Consider the following 18,755-nt stretch of genomic DNA (forward strand, 5'->3'; position numbering starts at 1 on the left):
GAAGTTACATGAAAAATTTTAAGTGGTATATAAATAGTCTCTGTGGTAGTTTTAGAGCACTAGTCCAAATTAAATTAGATTTTCCCAATCATTTAAATGCATTAGAAATTTCACTAAACTGACAGCCATTTGATTTTAAATAAGAAATATATTTTTTTCAAAATATTGCATTGATAATTATTTTTGCTTTGACTAAAACAGATGCTCAAAAATAGTTGGTAGATGATGATGTTATTAATAGCATCTGCTCGTAGAAATGCTTGTTAATTTTTTTGTGTTTATCAAAGCATGAAAGAAATACACTTTTATACATGGTTTTCAAGTAAATGTTTAAGGTTCTAAATGACGTATTTATAATGTTAGTATATGCTGAGTATTTAAGAGCATTTCTTCATTGAAAATTGCACAGAGCTCGTTTCTTATTGGGTGGACGTCATGGAGAGTTTAAATTTCTACCTCCTGCTGGCTATGCTCCCTGCTATGAAGCCTTGCTTCCAAAAGAGAAGATGAAACTGGAACCAGTGAAAGAATACAAGAGAGATTCTGATGGAGTGAGGGATTTGCTGGGTACAACACAATTCCTCTCCCAAGCTTCCTTCATCCCTTGTCCTATAGACACCAGTCAGGTATGTTAAGTGTGCCATTATGGGATAGGAAAATAAGACACAACAGATGTAAATTAACAATGTAAAAACAAAGATAGCTTGCTACCTTTCTTAGCAACTCATTATTTGTGTGTTTTGCTGTATTTAACTAAACTAGGTCATCTTGGATCTACAGGGTTTGGTCATACTGAAACCTTTCTTATGTGTGGAATTGCTATGTTCTTTTCTTAGATTGCTCTTCCTTTTCATCTTGAAAAGATCAGGGACAAACTAGCTGAAAATATCCATGAACTGTGGGGAATGAATAAAATAGAACTGGGCTGGACGTATGGCAAGGTATGTTTTGAATGTGCTGTCCTGTCATATTAGGTTAAATGTCCTACCAGAAAACTTGGACTGGGAATTTTATCAGAGTATTTAGAGGTGGTTTATAAGCATGTACACAGAAAATAAATTACTAATAAGAGACGATCATGTTAGCTAGTAGGAGACAATGAAAATAACTAATAATTAAGAGACAAATTTGCAGCATAAATAAGGAACATATTTTAACACTATAGCTATTATGAATCATGTGAATAGATACATTCATTGAGAAACATCCTGATTAAACCAAGGTGGAATTCTACTGAAAATCATAACCAATCGTGAGTAACTCCACATCTGATTTTTTGGTTACTCTAACATTGGGATCAAAGAGATACCAAGCAGTAAGTCCCATGTGGAAATTCACTTGCACTGGTAACAGAAGCAGGGTTTTAGGGGACTTCCTCCATATATTGCTCAGGCATTCAGTAGAAATCTTCACTGAATTTGCAGGCTTGCTTTCATGTGATTCATGTATTTATGCAGAATCCATGAAATAGCTATATTTTTTCTATTTTTTGTTGGTTATGGGAGAGTACTTATAGTGTAATTTTAAATGAATAATAAGAATGTGCATTTATATAATCATGCGTAACAGTCATTGAGTAAAAATGAATTGTATTGTTTTATTTATTTCAAAGAATTAACTGATTCTTTACTCAGTTTATAATTGTTAGATCCTGACTTGATTCTGATATCAGGAAAATACTCTTTTCTGTTGCTTCGTTACAGATACGGGATGATAATAAAAGGCATCATCCTTGTCTTGTAGAATTCTCAAAATTACCTGAGACAGAGAAGAATTATAATCTGCAAATGTCAACTGAAACTCTCAAGTGAGCTTTGAATTTAAAAGTTTGTTTATTTTTTTTATTCAAGCATATTTTATTATTGTAAGATATAAAAACATGCTACCTCATTAGGATATCTCATTCAGAGTGTATTCTGTTGATTTTGCCAGAAGTTCCAGGAACACGTTCAGAAAGATGTAGAAACACGTATCTCTACAGAGATACAAAGAAGAAAACACCAAACCCTTTTGGCTTTAATCAAAATGGCATGATTTTCAATGCACAGATTTATACCTGTTTACATGTAGTTTTTATTTTATTTTATTTTATTTTTGATAAAATAATTGGGTTTAATATTCCATCATTTTGAATGACTTTACTGCTTTTGAAATATCAGTAGTTCTGTGTATTTATACCAAAAACAAGGATAAAGAAAACTGGGTGAGCCCTACAGTACTGTAATTTAATACTGTCATTTTTCTTTATTGATAGAACCCTTTTGGCCCTTGGGTGTCACATTGTTCATGCTAATCCAACAGCAGAGGAAGATCTTAAAAAAGTCAAGCTTCCTAAAAAGTATGTACCTTATGCTAACTATCATATATTATTAGTTGTAACGCCATCATATTAGGTAAAGAAAAATATGTAATGTTGTTTTAAAAACAAACAACAACAACAAAAAAACTTTATATGAACCTTTTAGACTTGCAGAGTGCTTGGTTGATCTGTTACCTGTGTGTGCCTGTGATGGTGGTTGACTGTGAATACTGCTGCATTACATCACCTTTTGTAGTGATTCAGAGAGATACAAATAGCCACACAGACATAAAATTGCATGTGGTGTAAATGTGATGAGGTCTTAGAATAGATATTCCAAAGTTGAAAGCAACATTTCAGTGCTTTTCTGTCACACAGCAAAGCAGAGTATGCATAATATATGAATGGTAAATTGATCTACTTGAAATAGCCTTTCTCCATAACTTCTAATTTCAATTTACACCTCTCCTTTATTCCCCTCCAAGAAAAAGTTTGTTCAACAAGTATGTATTTCCAGAGACATTATTAATACATCTCTTTAAAGATTTTCTTAAGTCTGTACAACTTGGAAAACAAATACAAGAGAGAAAAACAAACAAACAAACAAAAAAAAAAAAAAGAAAAAATGAGAAAATGAGAGTTGTAAAATGTTGCATGTTTCTTGGAAATGTACATGTGTAGATAATTGCACAAAATTCATCATTTTTTAATTCAGTTTTTAATTGCTATGGCAGTCAGGGAGCTGAAATAGGTGCATGATCTATAATCAGTAATCAGTAGCAATCACCCCAAGTGTGGTGAAAATGAATTGAGAATTATGTCTACATTTTAGCCTTTTCTGTGGGCATTCTGCAGTCATGGGACAGGTTAAAGTCCTGTTCTTCAACAAAACTTGAAGACAGGAACAGTGATTTGGATACTTGCCGTTTTACATTCATTTATAATCCCACAAACTGTCTTCCTCAAACACCTTTATGGTACTGAGAAATTCAGTTAGGTTTTTAAACATACTAGTAAAGTAAATAGCTTTATGATATGGAAGATGGTAATCTGGATTCATTAGATGCCTTTAATAAAAAAAAAGGGGGGGGGGGGGGAAGGACCCTTCCTCATACTGCAGGCAGTCAATCATAATACTGTTTTCATACTGTTGTCTTCAATAACAGAACAAAAAAGATCTTAACATCATTGTCTTGTTAAGAAATTGAAGTTACGTGGTTTGAGCAAGAGTCAGCGTATGTCTAAAAGAGCAGAGTGGTCTATATACTATGTGAAAGGGATGAAGAGGAGCCTTCATACCTACTGCTAAAAAACTGCTAGACCTACTGCTTGACAGAAATGTGGGAAGAACAACAGTTACAATGTTTTGTTCTGTTGAAAAAATGGTAATGCAATCTTTACACACTTGCATCAGAAACACAGTAGTTAATAATGCGAAAGGTTTATACATGAAAATAATTTATTGAGAGGTTATCACACACACCTTTAAAATAGAAAACACTTCAAAGATTTAAATGACAAATAAGGAAGAGTAGTCATTAATAACAGTTTCTTATTTTCACAGCAACTGTTTTGAGTACCGACATACAGAGCTAGGTCACATTTAATTAGTTTGTGTGCAAATAAACCCAATAAAGGTAGAAAATGAGACACTCTGCTACAGTGAAGAGTGTATATACATAAAATGTATATACATAAAATTTTATGTGTATACATGAAATGTCCTAATTAATGACCAAATGCACTGTAAAACTTTTGTAAAGGAAAGGGAGAGCAGGAAAAGTGGAGGGATAAAGTGAAACTTACTCTTTGAATGCGACATAGAATTTAATTGCCATCAGTGGGATATCTTACCTCTATTTGTTTTCCATTGTTGACTTACAGTTACATGATGTCAAATGGATATAAACCTGCCCCTCTTGATCTTTCTGAAGTGAAATTGTTACCTTCTCAAGAATTCCTAGTTGACAAACTAGCAGAAAATGCACATAATGTCTGGGCAAAAGACAGAATAAAGCAAGGATGGACCTATGGCATTCAGCAGGTATGGACTTTTTACATTCTTACATTCTCACATTCTTACATTTAGAGTAAGAATATGAGATTTTGTGTTCTAGAACATCAGTTGGGAGCATTAAATAAGAGGATAAATACAGAATGTTTTGGGAAGTCAGGAAAAAGTGGAAGGAGCAGGGAAAAAAGCTTTGCTTATGCAGGTCTGAGTACAGTATCAGGCCTACATGTCTGCAACTGCAGGATATGAGAATATATATTTTCATACTTCTCTTTCATTCTTGTCATTAGGTTTTTAACATCCTTAACAATTGGGCTTAATATTCTTTTGTGTTAGAACTGTTCATTCACAGAACTGTTCTTCATCAGTAGTTTCTTTCTTGTAATCCTAACATTACTTTAGAATACAATCCGTCTCATTTTATGCATTCTTTGTCATGTTCAAATGCAATTTTCTTTTTGTTCTTTTTTATAACTCCTTTTAGGATCTTAAGAACAAACGTAATCCTCGGCTAGTGCCATATGCATTATTAGATGAACGCACTAAAAAATCAAACAGAGATTCCCTCCGTGAAGCTGTTAGAACATTTGCAGGCTATGGTTACAGTGTTGAGCCACCTGACCAAGAAATAGGTATGTACAACCAGTAAGAATCATGGTCTTTTTTTTCCCCTCGGGGCTATGAAAAAAAAAAAAAAGACATGAATAGATAGGCAAAACATATAAGGGATGAATTAATACTATATATTTTCACTGTGGACTTGAATGAAAGGTGCAAATATACTTTTTAAATGTCTTGTATGTTACTTACATATGTTTTTTAAAAGATTAGTTTTAGCAGATTATACAATAATTATAGTTTCCGTGATTTTCAGGTTGGAGAACATCTGTAGTGTCTGTAGACATACTAATTTTCATTTGGAAATCGCTGTTTAAAATGTTCTGAAATTGTGATCTGAGACAGTTCATTCCTTTCTGCTTCTTCATTATGTATGAAAAGCTTGAAATGCATGCTTATCTAAAACTAAGACAGTATTGGAAAAATAATCAGATACCTCAATTTACAGTTCTTGTTTTTAGATGCTGCAGCTGTAATGTTTCAAGAGCAATTCATTAATAGTTCTAATATAATAAAGGTAAAGCTACTTTGCCTTTAAAAAGATTTTAAAATCCAAATTCCTAAGTATATAAGCTACATACATTGCTTATCTTACTAATGTTCTTAATAAAATAGATAACATGCAGCTTTAGTTAGTTTCATTTTTTTGCATTGGATCGTGTTGTGTATAGTAATCTTACACTTCTGATGTCTTCTCCAGTCAATTATATGTTTGTGGCTCTGCTTAGTGTGATAGTCACAGAAATATTTTGATTATAAATAGTGGATAGTCACTCTTGCTGTATAGGATCATGGAATCATTTAGGTTGGAAAAGGACCTCTAAGATCATTTGGTCCAACCTTTAACCTAGAACTGCCAAGTCCACCATTAAACCATGTCACTAAGCACTACATATGCTGCATCTGTATGCTGATTATTTTTCCTCCTTTTCTAATATTTGCTATGAAGGCTCTTCAACTTACGAGGGCAGATAATGGCTGTTTTCTGAGACAGAAAACAGTTGGGACAGATGAAAAACTAAACTGTGGCAATTATAGTTTCATCTAAAAATGAAATACAGTGGTGTTTTTTTTTCTATTTATTCATTTTTGCAGCTGATCAAACAACGGAAAAAGTCAGCATTGACAAGATACGTTTTTTCAGAGTCGAACAGTCTTATGCAGTCAAGTCTGGAAAGTGGTACTTTGAATTTGAAGCTGTGACAGGTGGAGACATGCGTGTTGGCTGGGCCAGGCCAGGCTGTCGACCTGACATAGAACTGGGAGCTGATGACCAAGCATTTGTTTTTGAAGGAAGCAAAGTCAGTGCATTCTTAACTTTGTATTATTTTTTATCTATGAATAGGCTAGGCAGAAGATGACAGTATAGTTTTCCTCTGTATACTCCAGTTCAACTACGGGAATATTTTTCATTCATATAAAGATATCTCTGGGCTCTGTTTCTTGCTGAATTGTATCTGCATTTTGGTTGTGGTCATTGTAATTATGCTAACAAAGGTGCATTGCTTTATATCTGTCTTGCTGGGATATACCACCTTAGTAAGGAATTCTATTGTAAGCATAAAGAAACTTCACCATTCACTTCCTTTTTTTTTTTTTTTTTTTTTTAAGCGGCAATTCACAAAAATATAAGTTTATTCAACAACTGGAAGAGAGAACCACAGTTGTGTTTTCCCTTTCTGTCTTTTTTTGCATTTTGCACATTGTTCATTAATGGACCAGAAGGATGATAATGACACTGCATGTAAGAAGTGGAGTCCAGTGAGCACTGATTATTATCCAGGTTCTAAATTGTTATTTGCATATTACTTAAGTTAGGGTGCCTTTGGTTCACTAGATGAAACAGCTAATATACTAATTAATTACATGAAAGTTAGCACTGCTTGTGAATTAGTTTGAGATCCTGAAAGGTAAAAAAGAGTAAGAAAAACAAAAATTAAGGGTAGAATTGTTTGACTGGATCATTGAGAACAAGTTGTTTGCTATAAATGAATTATAAAGCTTTATTCACTTAGAATGTTATGCTTGATAATTTTAGCCATCTATAAAATAATTCTCTTCTTGACTGATAAGTACCTACTTTTTTTTTCAGATTTCTCTTTTCTGAAAATGCATGTGTTATTTTTGAATTTTAGCATGGTGTTTATGTACTTGTTTGTTTGTTTGTTTGTTTTATTTAGGGCCAACGTTGGCATCAAGGCAGTGGATTCTTTGGACGAAGTTGGCAACCAGGAGATGTGGTTGGTTGCATGATAAACTTGGATGACAAATCAATTATTTTTACTTTGAATGGAGAACTGCTTATAACCAGTAAAGGTTCAGAACTTGCGTTTGCTGACTTTGGAATAGAAAGTGGTAATTTTCTTCTTATATTTGCATGGTTATGAGAAAAGAGAAAAAAATAAAAGCAGAAAAACTAGTCTGTCGATAATGGCTTAGCAAACTGCAAAGTAAGACTTATTATATACATTTTTTTTCCAGTTAATTCTTGAACTTCCTTGTACTCATGGTTTTGAGCTCCTTATGCCCTAATGCCATAGAATATCACCCCACCAATTTTGTACTTGGAGCAATGGTGAAATTTACCATGATGTTGCACTGTTTTCAAAGTATTCAGCTGAAAAGCTTAAATGTAATCTGTATATCATTTTCTGAGTATCAAGAAGAGTTGCTAGATAAACTTTCTTCTAAAAATTTTCTGAAAGCAGAAATTTGTACAGAATGCTAAAGTCCAAAGGACCTCCTAAAACTGTGGTAAATATGGTATTTTTCAACCAAGCTGTATGAAAACATAGTATTAAACAATCTCTTTCACCAGGCAGAATTGCCACCTGAAATCAGCATAGTAAATATCAGAATTACAGTTAAAGTGGGCCTGACAGCATTTTTTAGACAGCTTTCAACTTCAGCATTACAAATAGGTTTTTATTTGTCTTTGGGAATTACTCACTATAGGTTTCACGGTGTTATTTATGAGCTCCTCCCTCACTGAATTTCTAACATATAACCAAAAGTCTTTTCATTGCTGTTCCTGGCACTTTATAACAATGTCTCATTTGTATTTACTTGAATAAGCAGAAAAAAATGTTATTTTGTTGTTAATAAAGTACTAAACAAATTCCTTGTAGCAATACTTACTGTTACGATATCCACAGACTTTTCTTTCCTCTTTTTAAAAACATTCTAAAGAGTATTGACATATGCAAAGATTTTTAAAGCTGCTGCTTCAAATTCTGCTTTAGTTTATACTCTGTGGAAATTTCTTTGGGAAATTTTAAGGACCCTGTTGCCCTTGTTGGCTGCTACACAAGCCCAACAAGTTTTGATTCTCAGTTGCCCCAGCTTCCAGTCTGTTCCTGTTTAGTATTTCCATCAGTGCCTTTACATCTTATTTCACTGTTGTAAGCCTTCAAATCATAGTACACTTTGATGTCATAAAAATATACTTTGAGAGGACAAATTGGTTTTCTTTTATTTTTCCTTCAACCACAAGTAGATACAATGGAACTCCAACAATCAAAATGGGTGAATTTTCATCAAGCCTTTCTAGGCTTACTCTCAGGGCTAAACTTCAGCGGTAACAAGTAGCAGTAATAATAAGCATCTAGAAAAATCCCCAGAAGCTGAAACTGTAGAATTGATTTTCTCACTTGGTGCATACACATTTTATGTTAATTGTATTATTGTCTATCAAGGACAAAATGAGTGGTATGTGGTAAGAGGCTGAACCAAAAGAACAAATCTTTGCAACATTAATGTAACTTTGAGTCTGATTTGTGATTTTTTTCCCCATCCTATTCATAGCTTATCTTTGTTTCTCCTTTTCCTGGACTCTTTTTCCTTTTCTGTTTCTCATTCTTTTTTGAGCATAAGTGTCTACATGACTTTATTGGGGGCAGGGGTTATTTTCAAACTTTTTTTTTTTTTTTTTAATTAACATTTTCTTTGGAAGAATATCTTCTCCAACTGACAGTAGTTACATGCCCATTAATAATTAAGAAAAGACTTTGCAATTATTCAGTGTCGATCTTTGGTCTGACCATTGATATAGTTTTTCTAAGTGTAAGAGTAAGAGTAAGAGAGCTTTTCTGAAGGCATACTTAACATTTGTTATTAGCTTTGCTCTAGTCAAGTTTGTTTTCCAGTGTCCAGTTCATTTTACAATGGCATGTTTGTTAGTCTAAAAATGATGATGATAAACAATTCCTTCTAGTAAATGAATAACTAACGAGCAAATCTTGCTTTTTCAAATCTGATCGTCCCAAAAGCTGTTTTCATTTTTTTGTTCATTTTTGACACAAATCAGAGCTTAGTAATAACAATTGTTAAACCGGGTTATGTTTAAATAAATGTCTTGGTGTTTGTAATGTCCATTCATTGCCAAAGTACTCACTAGCAATTGTGTTGATCTTAGTTGTAAATATTTAAGGTAGCTTTAAATCCTTGCTACAGTCATTATTTCGTGTGCATCTTGTCTAGGAGCTAAATTTTAGTTCACGTTAGATGGATTCAAATTAAAATAATTTTTTCTCCAAATTAATGTTGTTGTTTGTTTGTTTATTTTGGTTTGGTTTTTGTTATTCTTGTATCATTTTCTTAGGTTTTGTTCCAATTTGCGCACTGGGTCTGTCTCAGATTGGACGTATGAACCTTGGAATGGATGCCAGTACATTCAAGTACTATACAATGTGTGGCCTTCAAGAAGGTTTTGAACCTTTTGCAGTAAATATGAACCGAGATGTCGCTATGTGGTTTAGTAAACGCTTACCAACATTTGTCAATGTGCCAAAAAATCATCCTCACATAGAGGTAACATTACGTGTTAGGAAGACACCTGTTTATCAACTGTTTGCTTAGCAAGCTGAGACATTAAACCCTTACTAATACTTACTGTCATCAGATAGTTTGTCATATAAATCTATTAAGTCATCTTTAGATAATTCCAGATGATCCTGTCCATCTCCAAATTCATTTATGGTATTATTATCATTAATGTGAATATACCAGTTCTAGTATATGTATTACTAATCTATGTTGCTTTGGTTAACTACTTGGACCATTGTCTGTTGTGGTTTCCTAATCACCTTTTTACTACAATCCCTAGTCTTTGAACATTTCCTTCTTAAACAAAATATGCTTACTTCACTCAGTTCCAACTGAATGATTTCAGAATTTTAGTCAGTTGATCAGGATTATTTCAACTGCATTTCTGTCGTAAAAGCTTATTTGAAATGTTCTTATTCCTGATTAAGTTTAAAAACATAACAATTTTTACAGCACAGGCAAAAATATCAGGCTCAGGCTTCTCAGTGATCTTCTGAACTACATGATATAACTTCTAATTATGGTAGAAACTACTGATTCTTTTGAAGCAGTTTTTAAATGACTTGTTCACTCTAAATAAATTGATTTAATAAAATCTATGCTTTTCTTTTTGAAAATTTTGTATGGAACATCTTGAAAATAATTAGTGTAGTCAAAGTAGATGGAATCTATTGCTTCCCTTGCTTTTTGAGCTAGTTTCATGGTCGTAAAAGAAAGTTCTTAATTAACTTTGAAAAGTTTGTTAGCTCTTTCACTTATCTTATTCTTCAATTAGTTACTGAAAGTTATCAGTGTTTTTCTTGGAACAGTATTATAATAAAATTATTTCTGTTATTTTTAGATATGGAGAATTGATGGAACCATTGAGAGTCCACCTCGGTTAAAAGTTACTCACAAAACATTTGGCACACAGAACAGCAGTTCAGACATGATATATTGTCGTTTGAGTATGCCTATTGAGTTCCGTTCATCATTCAACTTTGGCATGGGTGTGGAAAATGCCTCATCTGATGTTTTCCAAAAACGGTTAGACTTAGATTTTATTTAGTTATCCTATTTTATTTTCCTAATGTATATTTAGTATATTCTATTAGTCTTCGTTTTTATACATTCAAGGTTTCATATTAATTTTTGCGCTAAGCACACATTAATATCAGATGTTTATTAGTGATTTTTTTTGTTTGCGTTTTGATGTTTTTATTTAATTTATAGCAGATTTGCTGCAAAATACTATATACAGACAACATGAGAAAATATTTTCAGAAAAGTTCAAAAGGTTTATGGACATTCATTGCTAAGCATCAACCATCCTTTTGAAATCAGTGGGATTTACAAAGCTCTTCAGGTGGTCTGGAAAACCAGCTCAGAGTCCTGTGCCCACTGTTCATCTATGTTATTGTTCAGTAGTTCATTGTTATTGGAAAAGTCCAGTTTTCCTTCCATACAAATTTAAAAAGACTGTGGACAGATTTTTAAAGATCCCAGGTACTGCTCAGTTTAGCACCTCTGAAACTTAACTCTCCACCTTAACTGTAGGCAACTATTTTGGGTCTATATATGCATTCTGTAAAGTCTTTGCATGCTTAATTTACTGATACCATGAATTCTCAGTGTCCTGCAAGCATGAGTTACATGCATGGAAGTACACTTAGTTTAAGAATGAAATTTTTTGTTGTTGCTGTTTTTTTAAACAAAACCAAAAACAATTATTTAACTAATTTACTGGTATTCCTCTATCTTTAGAAAACACAGCCAAGAAATTTCTGTTCCTTCGACTACGGTAAGCAAATATGTTGAGGTGCTTAATTCTTCTTACTTTGTGAAGTCGATTTAGTAGTGATATTGTGTTCAATAGGAATTGATCTGTTGAGAGAAGCCTTTTTAATCATTTGCTAAGATACAATGTTGTGTATAAGGAATAATGCTTAGAGCTGTATGACTGAGGCATAAACTTCACAGTGTCAATCTATTATACTAGTTTTATTTTATGAGAATTTAAAATGACTTGCTGTGACTAATTTTTATTAAAGTTGGATGTACATTGAGATTTTTGTAAACATTGTTTGACTATTCCTCCATAATATTACTTAGATTTTTGTTACTAATTTATTCTTTTTCTCTTTTCAGTATTTTTATTCATTGCGGATATTTGCTGGGCAAGACCCATCCTGTGTCTGGGTTGGCTGGGTAACACCAGACTACCATTTTTACAGTGAAAATTTTGACCTAAATAAAAATTGTACAGTGACGGTTACTTTAGGTGATGAGAGGGGCAGGGTTCATGAAAGGTATGGATCTATTTGTCACTCATTAAGCATTGTATTTTAATATCATTGTTCGAGATGAATTATTCACAAGCTTGATGAAATTTTAAGCATTAATTTAGATTAAGAATACAACAACTATGGAGTAGAATTGTTCTGTGTTAATATACATATGAATGTGTTTTACATAGATTTGTTAAAGTGAGTATATTTATCCTCAACGTTCTGTTTTAAGCAGTGTTTTGGGATGCTCCTTTCTTCTAACATCTGTATTTGATTGCTGTGGCTGAACCTGTTACTTGTTGTTCCGTATTTTACCTAAGCACAGAGAAGCATGTGAACTTGTTTCATAATTTTAAAAAATGAGGAAAAAAAAAAAAGGTTCACTTTTTTGGTCTGATTTCTTAGCCATGATGATTATTTCTGAAAAAAAAAAAAAAAAAAAATAGAAGAAAGAAAAATAAAAAAGAAAAAAAGAAAAATTGATGAGAAAACAAAACTAATAGCGCAAGCACCTTTAAGGATCTCTAACTTACACTATTGAAAAGTGCATCTTAATGAATACTGTTAAGTTCAGTGTGACATGTGATACGTGTTTTTTGTTCTTGCTGTTCTTACAGTGTGAAGCGCAGTAATTGCTATATGGTCTGGGGAGGAGATATAACTTCTAATTCCCAGAGATCAGGTCGTAGCAATGTTGATTTAGAAATTGGATGCTTTGTTGACCTAGCTACTGGAATGTTGTCATTCACAGCCAATGGAAAAGAGCTTGGCACTTGTTATCAGGTATTACCAGATTTTCAGGAAGTTATCTAATAAACAGGTCATTTTGATGCTTTTATAAGGATTGCTTTTCCTTGTTTTGAAATCTTAACACTAGTAATGTGACAGTATCATGTTTTCCTACATTATATAATGGCGAAATTAAGATAATGTAGTTGTCAAAACAAAACAGTACAACAACCAAGCACTTCTAAATCTGCAGCACTGTGATTCAGTGTGATACATCATGATTTTTAACACTGGAAACGATTGCTAAATGTGAAAATAAAGGATTTTTTGAGATCTTTTTTTTTTAAAAAAATACACTAATTCACTAATTCTAATGTGAAAAAGACTTTAACTATCCTCACAAAATGATACACTCTCACACTCTTACTATTCACCTCTGATTCCCTCTCTATTCAAAATTTGTTTTCCAGCTTTTTTTGTAGTGAATTATTTTGTACAGCATAAAATGTGAAAGAAAACATGTGTGGTGTTCCATAAAGTTGTGTTCTACCCTCAGTCTGTATTAGGGGTGCATTTTCTAGAGCAAGAGCCAAAGTATCTAGCTGTAAAGTGGCAGAATTTTTAAGGAGCTGTTTTAGAATGCAAGTGCTGAATTTGGATATGTTTAAGTAGAATCATAGAATCATTAAGGTTGGAAAAGCCCTCCAAGATCATCTGGTCCGAACATCCCCCTACCACCAATGTCACCCACTAAACCATGTCCCTAAGCACCACATCCAAACTTTCCTTAAACACACCCAGGAACGGTGACTTGACCACCTCCCTGGGCAACTCGTTCCAATGCCTGGCTACTGTTTCTGAGAAGAAATGTCTCCTGATTTACAACATGAACCTCCCCTGGCTCAACTTGAAGCCATTCCCTCTTGTCCCAATCAATGTGAATCAACACAGAGTGTTACGAAAGTTCTTGTTATAAGTGTAGCACCACATAAGGCAGCAAAGGCACCTGCCTGTAGGTTAGGTGGACCTATAAAGATAACTCAGCAAATGCTTTACTGTATTAAAGTTAACCTGCAGGTAGACACTGGTCATCACTTTGATACAGTGTCTGCAATTACTTGATAATAAAATGTAAAGTATATAGTATATATGTATATTTCATAGTACATTCTGAGAGGAGATTCATTTTGCCTTTTTAGTTTTTTTAATCTCATTTCTCTTCTAGGTTGAACCAAACACAAAACTTTTTCCAGCAACTTTTGTACAGCCTACGAGCACTAACTTGGTTCAGTTTGAACTTGGTAAATTAAAGGTATTAACTATTTTTTATAAAGATGCTCTTCTAAATCTGTTTATTTCTACAGAAATTTCTGCTGAATTGAATTTGTTTAGTAAGATTGAATGTGTGACAACATATTTTATTAGACTAAAATGTTAACAAATTACTTCTGTATACTTCTTATATGAAGGTAATCATTTAACAAATTGAAGCTGCATTTGTCAAAATAAACCAAAGATATTTGAGGAGAATACCCTTGATGTTTATCACTCTTTATGCTTTTTTGAGTATGTTTGTTGCAATAACTCATATATCTCTATGAATTTTTTGCTATTAATAGATTACACTACCTTTTGGTATTATGAGTTTATTCATAATTACATGTCACAAAAATAATTCTGATATACTTTTTTTCAGAATACCATGCCTTTATCGGCAGCAATTTTTAAAAGTGAGGAAAGAAATCCTGTTCCTCAGTGTCCCCCTCGTCTTGATGTGCAAACAATTACACCTGTTTTATGGAGCAGGATGCCTAACAGCTTTCTTAAAGTAGAAACTGAGCGTGTCAGTGAACGTCATGGATGGGTTGTGCAGTGTTTGGAACCTCTGCAGATGATGGCACTTCATATCCCAGAGGAAAACAGGTACATATGGAAGGAGCTACAGTGTCTTGATGTGGAGGAAATGTATTGAATTAACTAGCTGTATGTATGGATATTAGTTAAACATGCCTTGTAGGATCTTAAAATTAGAGGTGTTTTTTTTAGAATTTTTCATACTATCTGCTATAATACTGTATTTGTGAAACTTAATAGGTAAAAGAGGCTGAATATTTTAATGTCATGTGACAATGCTTACATACGTAAGAGAAAACATAACTATTTGATTTCCTTTAAATTTTAAAATAATCTATTAAATCTCTAGATCTGTAAACAGAGGTTTTCTCAGCTTGAAAAATAAAGAACATGAAACAACTTTTTTGTTTCTTTATGTATTAAAACCATGTAATCCATTCCTGCTCCATCTGCTCACAGTTTACCTGAATTAATTTTGTGTTCTTATTGACAAGATCCTGACTTTTTTAGATTTTCATTATTTTATCTTCGTGATGATAGTGATGATAATAAAGATCCAAATATCAAATATTGTGATCAATGACAAAACAAATTATAATCAAAAGTGAAGCAGGAAGTCAATTTAAAAGTTATACATTTAACAATTATTTTGCAACTTGTTTTTGCAATTTAATAAGCGATTTTATTTAGCATTAATGAAACTAAATATAAAAAGTAGAGCAAAAAAAATACTGTTCTGTGTGAAAAATTAAACAGTACTCTCTAGAGTTTCAGCACTCCAAACACACTACTTTTAAAAACAAACATGTAATTTACTATAGCTTCCAAGGAAGCCTATCTCTGGTGGATTTTTTTTCCTCCTCTTTTCTACGGAGTGTTAATTTTAAATAGTCTTATTGAATTATTACCACCTTTTGCTGTGGTGTAACAATACACATGCTAAGGTTAGTCAGTATCAATCTTAATATTAACAGTTTAAACAAGAAGTGACCAAAATATGCAGAGTTTATAATTATTTTTATCTTTTAATTCATTAAATTGATCAGTGCTCTGTTTCTTTATTGGTTAACAGATGCGTTGATATTTTGGAACTCTGTGAACAAGAAGATTTGATGAAGTTTCACTATCACACTTTAAAACTCTATAGCTCAGTTTGTGCTCTAGGTAACACTAGAGTTGCTTACGCACTTTGCAGCCATGTGGATGTATCTCAGTTATTTTACACAATAGATAATCAATATTTACCCGGACTCCTACGTTCTGGATTCTATGACTTGTTGATTAGTATACATTTGGAGCATGCCAAGCAAGCCAAGCTCATGATGAACAATGAATTTATCATTCCAGTTACAGAGGAAACTCGAACTATTAGATTATATCCTGATGAAACAAAGAAGCATGGTTTACCTGGGGTAGGGCTTAGCACTTGTCTGAAACCAAGCTTTCATTTTTCTACTCCTTGCTTTATTGTGACCAGTGAAGAACATCAGACATCCAGCCCAGAGATACCCCTTGATACACTTAAATCCAAAGCCATAAGTATGCTAACAGAGGCAGTACAGTGTAGTGGTACTCATATACGAGACCCTGTTGGAGGACACATTGCATTCCAGTTTGTTCCTGTTCTTAAACTAATAGCGACACTGCTCATAATGGGGGTTTTTGATGATGATGATGTGAAGCAGGTGTTAATCCTCATTGATCCAAATGTATTTGGAGATCACAAGGAAGAAACAGAAGAGGGGACAGAAAAGGAAGAAGTTACACAAGTTGAAGAAAAAGCTGTAGAAGCTGGAGAAAAGGCAATAAAAGAAACCAAAGCTCCTGCAACAGGCTTGTTGCAGACAAGATTACCAGAATCTGTTAAGCTTCAGGTGACCATTTAATATAAACACGTTACATGTGCTATGCTATTGATGAGTAGATAGTACCTTATGTCTTTTCTTTAGTTTATAGTATTTGAAATCCCGAATGTCTTCATTCCAATCTGCCATGTGGCCTCATATTAATAACCAAATTTGATGATGATGCAATTCTTTCTTACTCAAAATAGATATTCAGATAGTTACTTATTTCTGAGGTGTATTTTAAAAGACAATATTTCTATGTGTTTTGGGAGCATGGAGTGAAGCATTGTGTAAATGCAACATAGTATTGATCAGCATAATAAAACTGTGTACATTTGTCACCTTTACACCATTAAAAGAAAAATGGGAAAAAATGTCTCATTTTAACAAACAAGTGTATAGTATCCACTGTAATTTTTCCTGTTAGGTTTTAAGATGTTAAACTGTTGTACTTACCTGTGTTTTTTCTATGCTAGATGTGCCATTTACTCAATTATTTCTGTGACTGTGAGCTGCAACATAGAGTGGAAGCAATTGTATCATTTGCAGACCGTTATGTATCAAAATTGCAGTATAATCAGAAATACAGGTATAATGAACTCATGCAAGCCTTGAACATGTCTGCAGCTTTGACTGCCAAGAAGACTAAAGAATTTCGGTCTCCTCCACAAGAACAGGTAATACTAAACAAAAGTTTGAATCTAAAGATTTAAAAAAAAAAAAAAGTAAAAAAAAAAAAGTGCTTTGCAATAAGAATCTTGTTTATCCATGACTTCTAAACTAACATGGGAATTACTAGAGAACCAAAAGTGAGTTTGAGATAAAATTTATTAAGGTCCCACAAAATACTGAATGTCAAAATGCTTATACTTGTACTCAGAATTCAAATTCCAGGCCAAAGGTGGCTTAGGGTTTCTCAAACGTATGGAAAAATTGAACATTATCATCCAATGCTGAGGAGCTGAGATTCAGCCAGAGCTACAAGAAGAAGAAGAAAATGTGATAATTTTAGTTGCTTTGTTGTACTGACTTGAAGCTAGTGTTGTGTTGACGCCAGTATGTTGGAAATAATTAGTCTTTTCTATCTATATAATCTATATTAGATATCTCTATATAATAGAGAATATCTTTATTATTAAATATAGCTATATATTTACATCATTCTTAATTAAAACTTACAAAGGAACATTGCTTTAGTATTTCCGTGAGGTGTGTTAGAAATTTATATTTTATGCTAGTTTTATTATAAACATTTAAAGTATAGCTATATATTAGGAAGCCTCTTAGTCTATCTTATTACCTTAAATATGTTTTAATTCCCTTAAAGATTAATATGCTGCTGAATTTTCAACTGGGAGAGGATTGTCCCTGTCCAGAGGAAATTCGGGATGAGCTTTATGACTTCCATGATGATCTTCTAATTCACTGTGGTGAGTGACAAGATGTACTTTTGTTTGTTTGTCTTTTTAACATTTGTCATCAAAAAAGATCAGATCAATTATTAAAAAAAAAAAAAAAGTACGTTAGATTTATTACTGTTTACGTGGTGATTTTCCTGACAGACTTTCAGTGCATATTACCAAAAATACAGAAGACCTGTATATTTAAGTTTCACTGTTAAGTATCTATTAAATATTTTCCGGTATAGTTTTGTTTGTGTATTGATTTTGGACTCAATTAGTAATAATAAAAGTCATCCAAACAAGAGGGTTGGGTTACCTTAAAAGATTTATATAGGCATAAAAGCAGATAAGATATTTAAAGAGCATTATGGTTGTGAAGTTCAGCACTAGCAAATTTAATAAAAGACAGTAGATGAGGAGTGATGCTGCTGCTTTAGGTGCTGCCGTTTCCTGATGTATACATAATTGTGATGGTCAATCATTATAAAACACTGTTGCACTGCAGATTATAGTGTGAGATGCCTGCTTTCTCCACTAGTGACTGGATCTGAATTTCCTTTAATTATACTCAAGAGTGAACTAAATCAAATATCCTGTGTAGTTTATAGAATCACATGTGCATTAAAGAATCATGGTATAAGCAATACCAAAAATATTTTGTTAAGTCTCTTGAGATCTTAGTCTAATCAAGGCAATCATGGAATTACTAGTCCATTACTAGCATAATTTATAGGTAAGTCAGCCCATTGTTACTGCTCATTCCCAATAATTATGCAGTTTAAACTGATATTCACAGACTTTTTCATATCTGTCCCCTTAGTGTTACAGTTACTCTTCCAGTGCCTTTCTTGGCCCAATGGTTGATGACACAAATCTAGTTCAAGAAGGGAACAGGGTCAT

The 18,755-nt window shown here is 33.0% G+C and overlaps 1 protein-coding gene across 11 annotated transcripts in view; it reads left to right on the forward strand.

Moving 5' to 3' along the window:
• RYR3 (ryanodine receptor 3) overlaps window positions 1–18,755 on the forward strand; it is a 222,108-nt gene that overhangs the window by 97,746 nt on the left and 105,607 nt on the right. For all 11 annotated transcript variants that reach the window (XM_035328748.1, XM_035328745.1, XM_035328746.1 and 8 more), the window contains 18 exons: window positions 410–626; window positions 837–941; window positions 1,704–1,807; window positions 2,255–2,338; window positions 4,184–4,343; window positions 4,798–4,945; window positions 6,027–6,232; window positions 7,112–7,286; window positions 9,532–9,740; window positions 10,597–10,781; window positions 11,499–11,535; window positions 11,883–12,043; window positions 12,640–12,805; window positions 13,977–14,063; window positions 14,448–14,674; window positions 15,678–16,479; window positions 16,929–17,129; window positions 17,780–17,882. In XM_035328748.1, coding sequence (XP_035184639.1) covers window positions 410–626; window positions 837–941; window positions 1,704–1,807; window positions 2,255–2,338; window positions 4,184–4,343; window positions 4,798–4,945; window positions 6,027–6,232; window positions 7,112–7,286; window positions 9,532–9,740; window positions 10,597–10,781; window positions 11,499–11,535; window positions 11,883–12,043; window positions 12,640–12,805; window positions 13,977–14,063; window positions 14,448–14,674; window positions 15,678–16,479; window positions 16,929–17,129; window positions 17,780–17,882 — 3,377 coding nt within the window. The remainder of the gene's footprint in view (window positions 1–409; window positions 627–836; window positions 942–1,703; window positions 1,808–2,254; window positions 2,339–4,183; window positions 4,344–4,797; window positions 4,946–6,026; window positions 6,233–7,111; window positions 7,287–9,531; window positions 9,741–10,596; window positions 10,782–11,498; window positions 11,536–11,882; window positions 12,044–12,639; window positions 12,806–13,976; window positions 14,064–14,447; window positions 14,675–15,677; window positions 16,480–16,928; window positions 17,130–17,779; window positions 17,883–18,755) is intronic.

This window comes from Oxyura jamaicensis, chromosome 5 (genome assembly GCF_011077185.1).
Source record: "Oxyura jamaicensis isolate SHBP4307 breed ruddy duck chromosome 5, BPBGC_Ojam_1.0, whole genome shotgun sequence".
Classification (NCBI taxonomy): Eukaryota; Metazoa; Chordata; class Aves; order Anseriformes; family Anatidae; genus Oxyura; species Oxyura jamaicensis.